This window comes from Pelobates fuscus, chromosome 12 (assembly GCF_036172605.1).
Source record: "Pelobates fuscus isolate aPelFus1 chromosome 12, aPelFus1.pri, whole genome shotgun sequence".
Classification (NCBI taxonomy): domain Eukaryota; kingdom Metazoa; phylum Chordata; class Amphibia; order Anura; family Pelobatidae; genus Pelobates; species Pelobates fuscus.
The window spans coordinates 14,209,747-14,223,822 of record NC_086328.1 but is presented as its reverse complement, the minus strand read 5'-3'; the positions used below and the strand labels follow the sequence as shown (position 1 = coordinate 14,223,822).

At 41.0% G+C, this 14,076-nt stretch overlaps 1 protein-coding gene across 1 annotated transcript in view; it reads right to left on the bottom strand.

Annotated features, from left to right (window-relative positions):
• LOC134578930 (fatty acyl-CoA hydrolase precursor, medium chain-like) overlaps positions 1 to 12,153 on the bottom strand; it is a 29,857-nt gene extending 17,704 nt beyond the window's left edge. Inside the window, exons 1-6 of the mRNA XM_063438025.1 lie at positions 11,530 to 12,153; positions 8,342 to 8,546; positions 7,868 to 8,006; positions 6,896 to 7,029; positions 1,991 to 2,144; positions 1,714 to 1,827 (exon numbers count right to left, since the gene is read on the bottom strand). Of these exons, the coding sequence (XP_063294095.1) occupies positions 1,714 to 1,827; positions 1,991 to 2,144; positions 6,896 to 7,029; positions 7,868 to 8,006; positions 8,342 to 8,546; positions 11,530 to 11,590 (807 nt within the window). The 5' untranslated portion in view covers positions 11,591 to 12,153. The remainder of the gene's footprint in view (positions 1 to 1,713; positions 1,828 to 1,990; positions 2,145 to 6,895; positions 7,030 to 7,867; positions 8,007 to 8,341; positions 8,547 to 11,529) is intronic.
• Positions 12,154 to 14,076: the final 1,923 nt, after the last annotated feature.

Below are 14,076 nucleotides of genomic sequence, written 5' to 3'. Positions count from 1 at the left end.
GATCTGCTGCGTTCCCTCCAGTATGAGCTGCTGTGTTCCTCCCAGTATGAGCTGCTGAGTTCCCCCAGTGTGAGCTGCTGTGTTCCTGCCTGTGTGATCTGCTGCGTTCCCTCCAGTATGAGTTGCCATGTTCCCTCCAGTGTGAGCTGCTGTGTTCCCCCCAGTATGAGCTGCTGTGTTCCCCCAGTATGAGCTGCTGTGTTCCCCCCTGTATGAGCTGCTGTGTTCCCCCCTGTATGAGCTGCTGTGTTCCCCCCAGTGTGAGCTGCTGTGTTCCCCCCAGTATGAGCTGCTGAGTTCCCCCAGTGTGAGCTGCTGTGTTCCTGCCTGTGTGATCTGCTGCGTTCCCTCCAGTATGAGTTGCCATGTTCCCCCCAGTATGAGCTGCGGTGCTCCCCCCAGTGTGATCTGCTGCGTTCCCTCCAGTATGAGCTGCTGTGTTCCTCCCAGTATGAGCTGCTGAGTTCCCCCAGTGTGAGCTGCTGTGTTCCTGCCTGTGTGATCTGCTGCGTTCCCTCCAGTATGAGTTGCCATGTTCCCCCAAGTATGAGCTGCTGTGTTCCCTCCAGTGTGAGCTGCTGTGTTCCCCCCAGCATGAGCTGCTGTGTTCCCCCCTGTATGAGCTGCTGTGTTCCCCCCTGTATGAGCTGCTGTGTTCCCCCCTGTGTGAGCTGCTGTGTTCCCCCCCTGTGTGAGCTTCTGAGCTCCTTCCAGTATGAGCTGCTGTGTTCCCTGATTATTCTACAGACAGCAGCTGGTCTGTCTAACTGTTTTGATCAGGAGTCAGGAGCCTGATATGCTCTACTTAGAGGAGGACACTGACCCTAGCTCACTGACAATACAGAGTCTGGAGAGAGAAATAAAACCCCAAATATTTGGACACTATGGCCCTTATAGTTCTGCAATGTAGCATATGTTAATATGGGCTCCGTTACAGCACACATAGAGACTTATTCACGTAACCACTAAAAATACAGTCAAATGAAAACAATTGCTCAATTTAGATAAAAATGCTGATTTTGGAAAAATTATCCGAATCAGCTACAATTGCAGCTTGGTTATTGTAGCCTGCATTTTGCAATTCAGTGTTTTGTGACTAAGATACTTGGTTTTTCATTTTAGTTATATTTGAAAGTGTAAAATGAAACATTCAATTCATGGAGTCCATTACATTTTCATGGCTTACCTTCAATGTGAAAAAACTGAATGTGTTAAAGGAACACTCCTGGAACTATAACAACTCCATAAAGTTGTTATGGTGCAAGGAGGTCCTCAGGCGAGAGCTTACCTCAAGTGGTTAAACTGCCTCAGAGTGGCTGGCGCTCTAAGCTGTTAACGGCTATCAGTCCGAGGCTTCTTGCTTCAATTATCAGATTGCAACAGAAGTTTGTGGGAACAGCTGACGGGCGCCAGATTTAGGTCTTTGGTGTTAAACTGTTCTTTACCGGTTTAACCTCTTGTGGTAAGACAGTGCCCAGGGACCTTTTGATGTAGTTAGTGTGCTGCCCAGAGTGTCCGTTTATGGAATATGTGGTGGATGTGCATGAACTCTGAATTGTTTGGAATTGTCAAGCTTGGCATAAGGGTTTGTTTTTCAGAGGAGATGTGGTTACAAATGAAGAACTTTGTATTTTCTGATAGGAAAGGACCAGAAAGAGACAATATTTCATTACGAGAGTAGGATTTCACAGGAGGAAGAGAAAGAATACTCACATTTCGTCTGGAAATAATTCCTCTTTGGTCACTGACTATCAGGCTACGTAATAGGGCAGTTCCACTCTCCGCAATGGCCCTGTGGAATAAGCCTTTGGCTAAGGGAGATAACACCTGGAAATAGAATACAGGCAGGGAGAAGAATGATTGCAAATAATAACATGACGATTTTTTGTTTTAGTGTATTGATTGTACTTTGGATGTGACGATGGGGATCAAAGAAATTCTGTAAAGAGATAGATTCATTAACAAGTCATGGAGAGTGACAGAAACTTACCAAAGCAGAGGTACTCAAACCACCTGCAGATTCTCCAAAAACAGTGACAGACTCGGGATCTCCTCCAAAATCTTTAATGTTTTCTTGGATCCACTGAAGAGCTGCAACTTGATCCATAAACCCATAATTGCCCGGTAAGTCATCGTCCCCAGTACTAATATAGAACAAGCACACACACAAAAAAAAAATTGAGATTAGTGGATTCACCAACGACTGATATATTTTATCACTTTTTATTGCTACATACAGGAAAAATGGTTAATCAATCACTAGTGAAGTCTGTGAATGAACCAATTCACCGACTCAAAGTGTATGCACAAGTAGAGGAAGAGGAGAGTTTGGAGGTTGAGTACTTGAACGGAAAGAGCTGGGAGGGAGCACCCACAGGGTCGGAGGGAGGAGATAGCTATCTCCAGTGGTGTACCTACCACGGTCGAAGGGATCGCAACTGTGACTGGGCCTGTCACTACAGGGGGCCCGGCCACAGCTATGATCCGATCCCTGCAACCGTGGGCCAGTCAGGGGATACAGCCACTTCACTTGTAAGGGGCCCATGCCACCTGAGGGCCTCGCGAGCCCGGCCCCTTACAAGCACACAGACCCGGTCAGGAAGATCTTTTGATGTCAATCCCTAGGTCTTTGCAGAGTTTGCACAGCAGGAAGGGGAGGAGGCTTTCTGCCTTCACCTCCGTGCTGAGTCCCGACTTTACGAGTGTTGCCGCGGTAACCACGGCAACGCTCGAGTACACTTGGTGCCGGGACTCGCAGGAAGAGCCTTCACCCGGCAGAGGGGAAGGCAGAGAGCCTCTGCAGCACCACCGGACTACCAGGGAATGTGCTGCCCCCTCCCTGGATACTGGTAGGACAGAGGGAGGGGGAGATATATTAAATATATAAATGTTTTTAAATTACATTACAAAATAGATATAAAAAAAGATGCTCCCTCTTTAGCCCCCACAGCCCCTATTGTCAGGGTATTTATATCGGCAGACATTTTGTGCTATGATAGAAATTAAAATGTATATTGTCAGAGTCACTCTGAACAGAGCAGACTCCATTTTGTTATTTTCAAGCTAACAAAAGACACAAGATTTCTATCCTTTCTGTGACGCTAACTACTGAGCTGGGAGCTTAGGAATGTTTGTATATATAAACCAAGTGTTAATGGGGGATGGACAGACTGTCTAAATGCTAATGGAATAGAATAAATTCTAAACCCAGACATTTGTGACAGAGAAGATTAAATAATTTAATTTTACTTTCGATATTGTATAAGATCCCATTGTAATTTAGAGGTGAAACTTAGTTTACGAACTGTCATATTAGAAATTATAGCAGAATTTGCCAGACACATAGTCTGAAGAAAGCCCAAAGAAACTCTTTGAACTGACAGAAAACTTAAGTTATAGATAACCATAAAGATAAGCTAAATGACGTCAAAATAGCCACCAGGAAAAGTTAACTCTTTCCTGGTTAGGAAAGTTTAGTGGGACGAGACTGCCCTCTATAGACCAAATACTTAAATTGCTATCTGGACGGTAACCACACCTCCAGTTTTCTATTGGTCTATCACCTAGTGACGAACAGAGAATTTTTCCCTTTAAAAAAAAGTTAAGACAAAGGGAAGAGAGAGAGATGAGCGAGGGAAGCAAAGGAGTAAGCAAAGGGGAGAAGAAAGACAAGGAGTCAGAAAGAAGCAAGTGAGTCAGAGCGAGAAAGAGACCCAAGACAAACATTCCTTGACACTTAGCTACCTGAGATCATCTGATGAGAACATCTCTTTAACTGGTAAATATGCTGGTTTTATTTAATTAATCTAAATTAATTAAAATTTTTCTAATAGCATGATATATGACTGGATAAATCACGATCAGATTTCGATATTTAGAAATCTAAGTTAACTAAGAAGTATATACTTATAACCATTCCATTCTGCAGATGGAATTAGACTAATTATGTATTTATGTGATTTATCACATGTTAGCATATCGTGATATTTATCCAGGTGTATTGATTTGCTCTAAAATAAGATAAAATATCTGTTTGGGCAAGTTAAAATTCTGCTTATAGAACATGGTAGATTACTCTTATTGGATGGTTCCAGGAAATGACTAATGAGTTGGTTTAAATGTTACTTTATTTAAAATTACATGAGAATAGATCTTAATTACCTAGGAGGTCTAGCCAGCATTGAAAGGGTTATTCTAACTGTTAGCCAAGTTTTATGGCCTTACGCTGCAAGCTCTGTGAAACACCATAAATCTTGTTTGACAATTGGCTGTGTTAACCATTGGAATGTGTATTGCCATTGTATTGCATACTATGTTATACTAAATATTCATTGATTATTATCACACATATTACATATTATTATTATTTAATTTGTCACAATAAATTGTATCTATTTTTATAACAAATTGTGATTTTATTTATATGGAATACATTTCACTTACACGATAACGATCTTTGGGATCTGAGAATTGAAATAGTGGGCAATTTTCAACTGTTTACTATTATTATCCCATAAATATCCCCACACTATCCTACCCAGCAAACGTGCTCTCTCACACACACACACACACACTGCATCCCTACACACACACACCTGCATCCATACACACACACACACACAATGCATTTCAACACTGCATACTGAATCCCTACACACACACACACACTGCATACTGAATTCCTACACACTCACACACACACTGCATCCCTTCACACACACACACACACACACTGCATCCCTACACACACTGCATACTGAATCCCTACACACACTGCATACTGAATCCCTACACACACACACACACACAATACATCCCTACACACACAATGCATCCCTAAATACACACACACACACACACACACACACACACACACAGAAACACACAATGTATCCCTGCACACACACAATATGCATCTCTTACACAAACAGACACACACACACACAATGCATCCCTTACACACACAGAAACACACAACGCGTCCTTTACACATCAACAGAAACAGACACTACTTACTGGGATGGAGGGAATGGCACATATGGAGGGGCTGGGATGGAGGCAATGACACACATGCAAGGGCTGGGGGAATAAGATATGCACAGAATTCATATTAGGCAGCCCAGAACAAAGTTCCAGGCTGCCTTAGTCACTTGTGCTGGGAGTGCAACTAGCCCTCAGCACACAATCAAAAATAACTCAGTATGTGCAGTGGTTCAAACTCCTACCACTATGACCACTTCAAACCACTAAAGTGGTTATGTTAGTTGGAGTAACTCTTTAACCCTGAAGTTGGGACATCTGGCGCCTGACAAAGCTGCCCACCTTCCTCTCTTCCTCAGTTTGAGCAAGGTTTAGCCAGACACGTGGTGATTGGTCGAGAATATCAGCTGACTCTCTTAACCTACCACTAGCCACCATTGAGAAAAATTGTATGTCAGCTGATGCTCTAAGCCAATCACCTGCCTCCCAGCTAAACCTTCCTCACCCTACGGAGGCAGAACAGAAGCTGGGGGGACAACAGTGTCAGGCACCAAAGCCCAAACTTCAATGTTAAACTTTCGTAAAATGGGTAAAACACTCCTGGAAACTCCTACCACCAGAGCAACTTAAATAAGCTGAAGTTGTTTGGAAGTGGGAGTGCTCTTTTAATTATAAATCTGCAGATATTATATTGAATAAACATTATAAAATAGTGAAAAGAAAAACAATAACATTATCTTACTAAGTGAATAAAATATGTGAATATTGTGTTCCCACTTTAAAAAAAAAAAAACTTATTTAAAGAGACACTCTTAGCACCAACTAAGCTGTGAATTTTTTTAAAACACACACTATTTATATATGGGATTTGTATTGAGAAGTTGTTTTTTTAATAATCAGCCAAGCTTAAATGGATACTCTAAGTACGAAAACAGTTGTAGCCAAAGGAAGTGGTTTTTGATGTATGGCGTGTGCCTCTGCAGTCTCACCGCTCAATTTTCTGACATTTAGGAGTTAAATCACTATGTTTATGCAGCCCGAGCCACACTTCCCGTGGCTGTGACTCACACAGCCTCCCTACACACTTCCTGAAAAAAAAGTTGAAATGTTTTAGGTCCCCTTATTGCACAGTGTGTTTTATCTAGAATTTATTATCTCTTGCTTTTTTAAAGGTACGCTCTAGGCACCACTACAGCTTGCTTGGTATCTCTATGAGGAGAAGCTGATTGGTGCAGCAAGGCGGTGCATGTGCGGACTAGGACATAATGTATCCTTATGGGCAAGTATTGGATTGGCAGAGATTAACAGTATTGATGATCTCAGCCAGCGGATTAGGGGCTGGCATGGTGACACCAGCAAGCCAGGGGATATAAGGTGAGTAAAACCATTTCCATGTTGGCCTTGTGAATCACAGCCAGGGGAGTCCTGGCTAGGGTAGCGTAAAATGAAACAAGAGATTTAACTGCTAATTAGCCAGAATCAAGCCATGAGAATGCAGGGGCATGTTCTGCACACCAACACCACTTCACTAAGCTAAAGTTGTTTTGATGTTTAGAGTGGGACTTGCTTGGTTACTTATTGAAAAGAAAAAAAACTTCTCAAAACAAATCCCATATATAAATAGAATTTCACTATTTAAAAGGTTCACAGCTTATAGTTTATTACACACTGAGGAACTAACTTTTGATCAACCCTAATGATTTATGGATCTGATGGAGGGAATTGTCCCTTTTTAGGACACATTTTTAAACTAATGAAATTAGATTTTTAGCATTTTATTTTTCCAATTTTGGATAAAAAGCAGAAAGAGGGATGTGTGAAAAACTGTTAACTTTTTCAATTCTTCTTTCTTCTGTAATTTTACAACTGTTACTGTAAACATGGGTACCTATACATTGTCTAAATCAGGACCTACCTTGCGAATCCCAAGATTGCCAGTCTGTACTGGATCGACACAGTTACAACATTTTCATAAGCACTCAATGCAGCGCCATCAAAAAACGTGGCTCCTCCAAGTTGTAAGCCTCCACCATGTATAAACATCATAACCTGGCCAAAAAAGAGATGAAACCTTAGTCGGTATGCTTCACACAAAATGGAACCCAAATATGGGTCTACATCCACCCTATAAAACTGGATAATTTTAGCCCTGCACCTCCTATTTTATTGGCCTAAATTGTCACATCTTTACATTTCCCACTTGACCTAGTTCCACTCTCTTCCTTTCTATCTTTTATTGATGGAAACGCGTCATGTCATGTAGGATACATTGAGTAAAGAGTATGACATCAACAAACATACAGCTATAGTAGGTTTTCGGGAAGCTGATGTAAATAGCAGACTAGGTCTCTAAATTAAATGACTTCATGGAATTATGAGACTTCGATTAGTGTTCTAAGCATTTTGAAATTGTGAGAGAGTCTGAATGTATGAAGGTATATGGATACCAGGGGATTTGGGCAGGTTTCAAATAGTCTTGCTAACAAGAAAGAAGGGTTTGATAAGGGACGTGGAGAACCCATAATCATAAAAAGTACAGAAGAGATTAAAAGTGGTACTGGCCAAGTCTATAAATTAATTTGCCTCGTAGACACACGCTTTTTTTGTTTCTTTGTTACAAACATTACGTAATTTTCTCTTTTTGACAATAGGGTGTTTGGAGAGAAAGATATCCTTCAGATTTAATTTTTAAAACATTGGATCACAATCTTCTTCCTCCACTGAATCAAATGATGTTTGAGTTGGTTAGTGTGAGTTTATTCTATATATGTTTCTAGTCTGAACATTGTATATTATATATTTGCTTCAATTACTTTTATGACATGTTACACAAATTGCATTCAATCAATATCTTCTATAATAACAAAATGAATGTATCCGTACTTACTGGTAGTTTAGAATTATTTTCTCGGTCTCCTGGAGTGAAAACGTTAAGGTATAAGCAATCCTCGGAAATAGGGGGCGACGGAGTCTCAATCTTGAAAAACTCCTTTATCAATTCCATTAATCTCTGGTTTTGTAAACACCTGGACAATACCGCACTCATTAAAAATTAAACAAATATCCAAAAATTGCAGTTCTAGCATGATTTGACATTAACATGGTCTTAAGACTGGGGTGACCAATACATAGTTACATAGTGATCTTTAGAAAATAAGACTAAAGTCCATCAAGTTCACTTTGCTTACACATTTACAAACAAGTAAGACAGGACAGCAATATTATATCAGTGGTTTTGAAGATACAGTGATTAAAAACTAGCAAACACCCCCACCCCAAAGAAACAAACAAGCAACAATAGTGCAACTCGCTGAATTAATTAAAAATGTATTGTTTGTGTTGAGAATTGCTAGATACTTACATGGGTGGGTCTTTAGTTGCATCCCTGATAGAGTTCCATGGTTCTGGGGGCTGAGGATTAGCTAATCTTAATTCCCCAACTGGTGGCTTTGCAAAAGGGATTCCCATAAAAGTGTCTACTGGTCTGTCTGTCTCCAATACCTTCACCTTTCTCCCAAGTAGTTTCCCATATTTAGTGGTCACCAAGGGTTGCTCGTCTGTTTGTCCTGAAAGCGGTATAGTTATCATTAAGTAATACACATTGTTTATTCTTATTACTGCAAGTTTCATTGCTCGCCCATTCAGCTTGGTACCCCCCAACCTAGCACTCCTATAAGCATAATAACTATTTACACAATTGGAAACATTGCTCAGGCAAAGATATGATCTCTGTGGATACAAATATACAAAGTACTCTGATAAACTATGTTTCACTGGGTTTCAAACTACCGGGGGGGGGGGGGGGGGCGGGGTTTGCCCAGCACGGCGAACGGTCGCACATCACATGAGCTCTGGGAGTAATCCTGTTGTTATTGACGTTTTTGATGGCTCTAATACCTCAAACTTTGACTCAAACACCTCTGCTGAATCACAGCTCACCCAGGACTCTCACGTTAACACATTTGATAGCCGACACTGCTTATACCGCTGGATGACCCACAGTTGCAATATTGCGGCCTAATAGAAGCCTGGCGTTCTAGTCAAGGTGGGCATCCCTGTCTTCCCCCCCCCTCCCTGCCGATGAGGGTTATCCCGGCATTCTCAACCACTTACCTTCATCTGGGACTGAACTAAGTGCGCCCCGTCAAATCCATGGGCCTCACTACAGCTCTCAAAATGGTGTCAGAACATGATCCTGTGCACCATACGAGGCCTACTCTAAGCTTCTTGGCAGCATTTGAAAATCTGGGAGAGACTGAGGAAACGAGCGACCCTAACCACAGCCTTACAAGCGCTGATCTCGCCATGAAGAGCACCCACATACTTACTTATCCCCCACTGGAGATACCCAGGGGGCCCAAGAAGTTGGACCGCTCTGGGTGGCAAAGGAACCCTCTTGTACCCTTGAGAAGCTGTGGTGGAGGGAGTGGGAACCCTTGCTGCATATGCGCCCGACAGAGGAGATGGCTCCGACACCATGCCAGTGAGAAGCGCCGGAATTGACCCCTGTCTCGCCCTGACCACCCAGCAGTCCGGGGGCCAATGCTGGAGCACTCCTGGTCCTATATCTCGCAAAGCCCTGACAGGATGTTTCCCTGATATACTTGGAAGTGGTACCCGTCTGCAGACCTGGCGACTATGCCTCATGAAGGGGCATCGGCTAATTGCCTTACTGCACCCAGAGACTCTTACCCATGCAGTCTCCCCTGGGACTTCCACCCCAAACAGATTGTCTCTGGAGCCCATCTCCCTCTATTATGACCTGTAGGGTGGTTCATATAGCAATGTTCAGTCCTAGCACGCTTAGCCACGACTTACTTTAAGCACATTGTCTTATATTTTTGATAACCTGTTGAAGTGTTACTCAGTTTCAGTGGTACTCACTTTACTTTACTTTAAAGCACACTCCTGTCTAGTTTCACTGCCAGTTGGCCTGATTACCAACTCGCTTTCCTTAGACTTGTCTCACCTTTTTGTGTCTGAAAGCCTATTCCCTACACACAGACAGGTCAGCTAAGCTTGATATGCCTTGTTTTGCAGCTCCAAAATGAAGCAGATATAAATAGGAGATAATCTCTTGTATTCTAATACTTAACCCAATATCTAGATAGCCTTCCATACCTTGACTGTTGATGCCAGAATCTAGTTCTAGATAGATTTAATAAGCATGTTTATAATCCTGTTATTATACCCTCCTAAAAAAAATGGTGCATGTTAAACTCACTACCTTATAGCATGTAAGTTATTTATCCTGACTATCTTGTGACACTATACACACACGCGCACACACACACACAAAACTAAATTCTGGGCTGCTCAAACTAAAATCTGAATGACAATTTTATGACAAAACAGGTCATCTGGAAAAAATTCTCATACTCTGTTAACATCACTGCTTGCCTACTTCAACATAAATTTTACCAAGTGGATTTCAATTTGTAACAATTTCATGTTTAGTAAAAAATAAAAAAAAATAAAGTGTTGAAAGATTTTTGTTTTGGAAGTACATTTGCCCGACGCAGGTTGTCAAGACAGGATTCAGACTTTGGCACCCTCACTATTTATGAGATATTTATCTTCTGTGACAATAATGCACAAACATCAACACATTGTCCTCGGTAACTCCTCGACTGACGGCCACAATGATTCTTATCTTATTTAATTTATCTTTTTTTTCAGTTCCATGTAACATCTATTTTTACAGAATACTCCCATCCTCAGCTAAAACTGATTCAGTGCTTTACAAATGAAATACCATGAACACAATATATTAAATGCAATTAATGTGTTTTAAGTCCAAACCCATTGCAGGATGTTTGTAATTACAATGTTGCTGATTCAGCTAAACACAGAGATGCACATTTTCTTTTTATTGAATGATTGAGAGCTGTCCCGGTGTCTTCTCTTCATATCATGAGTTTTACTACAGTTTATCTCAAAGCGAACTGCAAAGCCATACCTCGATGGCTCTCAATCACTTATTTGCAGCACTGAGAGAGCTATTTACTAAATTGAGAATTTTGGGGAAAACAAAATTAATTCCGAAATAGCGAAACTGTAGAAATTCTCCAAGTCAACTATGATTTCATTTCAGATATTTTGTTGTCTGTGTATCACTAGTTACACTTTTCTATCCGTAACAAAGTTTTCTAAAAAAAAATTACAAAATGAGTCAGAATACACGTTGTGCTCTCTACATTTAATGTAACCCTTTCAGTTATTAACATTCATTACAGTGAGCTCTCTAGGATTTATACAGCAATAAGCAGAGCAAGCCACGCAGTCCTACATATCTCCAATAAAGGGACTAGAACAATAAGGGATGATTGGAGAAAGAGAACCTGGTAGTAGATACCTGGAAGAGTCTGCCGGTGGAAGTGGTAAAAGCGAGCACAGCAAAGAAATTCAATTCAATCATTTTACTTATAAAAAGTTAAGGATTATCTCTATGACGTCTTGTTATGGGCCTACTATAAGAAGCAACAAGCTCTTCTCTGATGTGATAATTATTTTTGTGACATTTCGTGGATATTCTGCGTTCCACCTCACCTGTTACGAAGACACTCAGCAACACACAGCACAAAGTGACCCTTGGCTTCAGGAATCCCATTGTAATCACTAAGCCGGGAGTATGAAACACTCAGCAGGTCCTACAGGAGATAAAATGTTACTAGGCTCACTGACGTTCTATCATCTCTAGTTATGGGTAGATAGGGAACGCCTGTGGGGAGGAGGGTACAAATCTGATGTTCTAACTGTAACAGTTCATAGTATTAATCTGGATTAGGAACAGGGTTTGCAATTGGCTATTGGGGACATTTGATAAACCCTGCAACTAAACAGAGTCAATACTATACAGGTCTTGGCAGCTGTTCAAGGACATGGTACGTTCCCAATCCCATTGCCAAACATTTAATCGCTTTGCAAACTGTCTGGCATTGATATGAGTTACAAGCTAAACTTAGCAAAACCCTCCCAACAGAACAATAGTGGATTTTGGATCACAAGGGTAATTTAGGTCATTTGGCGTTACTAAAAAGTGAAAATCAAAAGGCAATTTAAATTTCACAGTATAAATGAGTGTCGACTTGTTTATTCACTAAACTGTGAGTTGTGGGCGGTTTACAACCTCTCTGCTAAAATTATTCCAAAATGAACAAGTTGGAACAAGTTGAACAAGTAAATATTTTTTTTTTAATGCACACGAGTGGGGGTGGGAGGGAGGCTGACAATAGATAGGGGCAGACTTTTATTCCTAATTCTTTAGTGTTCCTTTAATATCTCCTAGATAACACTAATCTGTTTTTCCCAGATTCTGCATTTTTGTTGTGAATTCACTCCAATTTCATTTTGTCTTTTATATTATTGGAACCTAAGGAGTGTGACTTCTTGGTGCAAAAACATCTCAAGTCTCCAATGCCAAACAAGTGTCTTATGGAAGACCTAGCTCACTGCAACTTGAGGGTTCGGGGTACCCTATACTCCTTCTGGGGTTTTTTTTGTGGAGGGGGGAAGAAAAATAATGGGTATTTGAGATACAGATACTCAAAATTCTCACAAATCTGAAACATAAGTTTCACTGATCTTTGTTGGATATTAGGCAAATAAGCCACCATCTGGTCACTGACAGTATCTTCCTCATCCATCAGAATGGTCTATTTGTTTAAACATCCATCATGTACATTTTGCAGTCCCTTTTTTTAGCTGTGATTTCTTATATAATATTAACTGAAAAAATATTGATCTAGACATATCTATAACTCCACATGATCTTTATTTTCCTGTGACATATTGCGGACTTTTTCCGGCATGGTTTTCGTCCAGAAATCTAGACTTTCTTGCTTCAGCCGCCTGTTTGGTTTCTGTTCCACATTAATTTCCAGATAATCTTCATCTTCACTGAATAGCGACCATTTTACCAAAGCAGGTCCATTGGGATCACTGTGGACAAAGAGACCATGTTTGGATAAGATAAGTAACTGTCCCTTAGCATTGCTTCTCTCCAAATTAACTTGCAAAACCTTAATAAACTCTAGGTTACAACATGGCCAGCCTTTACCCAGCTCATGTCTCCTCAAAGACCTAACCCTAACTTGTAATAAATGCCAACCTTAACCCTAGCTTAAAAGACATGATAATCTTAACCTTCACTTTCACTACATGCCAAACCTACTCATGCTTACCAACTATGCCAGTCTTCAACTTTTTCGCTCTTCAACATTTGTTGAAGAGTTGTCAATAAAGCCAGAAGAATTATTTGTTGATAGGAATGTATCTCTTCTACCCTAAAAATCCAGTCTCGGAACATGGACGCAACTCTCTTCCAGAACCTGGGGGTGAGGCTGCTTGCAGTGTTAAGTGTGGGATTACTGTTTTATGATTGGTTTGGATGGGACATTTTGTGAGATGCGATAGGTATATTCCCATCCCACCTTATGGATCTTCTGCCAGAAAAGTCTTATCGGAGGGCAACTAAACCAAAAATAAACAAGGAAGTCCAGTTCACATATCCAACACCCCACATCAGCAGCATAATAAATATGAAATAAAGTCTCAGGGGTACCAGTGTATGATCAGTTTGTATCCTTTCTCGTGATATTGAGTATTAATGGATAACTTGTGTGTGAGTAAGAACATTTTATCCCACTGAACCTTGTCCATGGAGATTTGTAAATCACATTCCCAGTATTTAGTGAACGAGGGAAGAGAGGAATCAGTTGACAAAGTTATGAGCAATCTTAAACCTAATGCATAACCCATGCCAGTCTTAAAGGGACACTGTAGGCACCCAGACCTCTCCAGCTAATTGAAGTAGTCTGGGTGCTGTGACCCTTTTGCAAATAGTGCTGCCATGTAAAACACTGCAGTTCCAGAGAAATTACAATGTTTACATTGCAGCTCTAAGTCTGCCCCCAGTCTGGAGCTCTAAGGGGTTCCGGAATCCAAACAAACTTTTGGTCCATTATCTGATGCTGGAGGAACTCACGGACCTCCAGCGTCAGATTATACCCATAGAAATGCATTGAATAATGCTTTCCTATGGGAAAGTCTAATGCATGCGCGGCCATTGCCGCGCATGCGTTTTAGGTCTCCCCC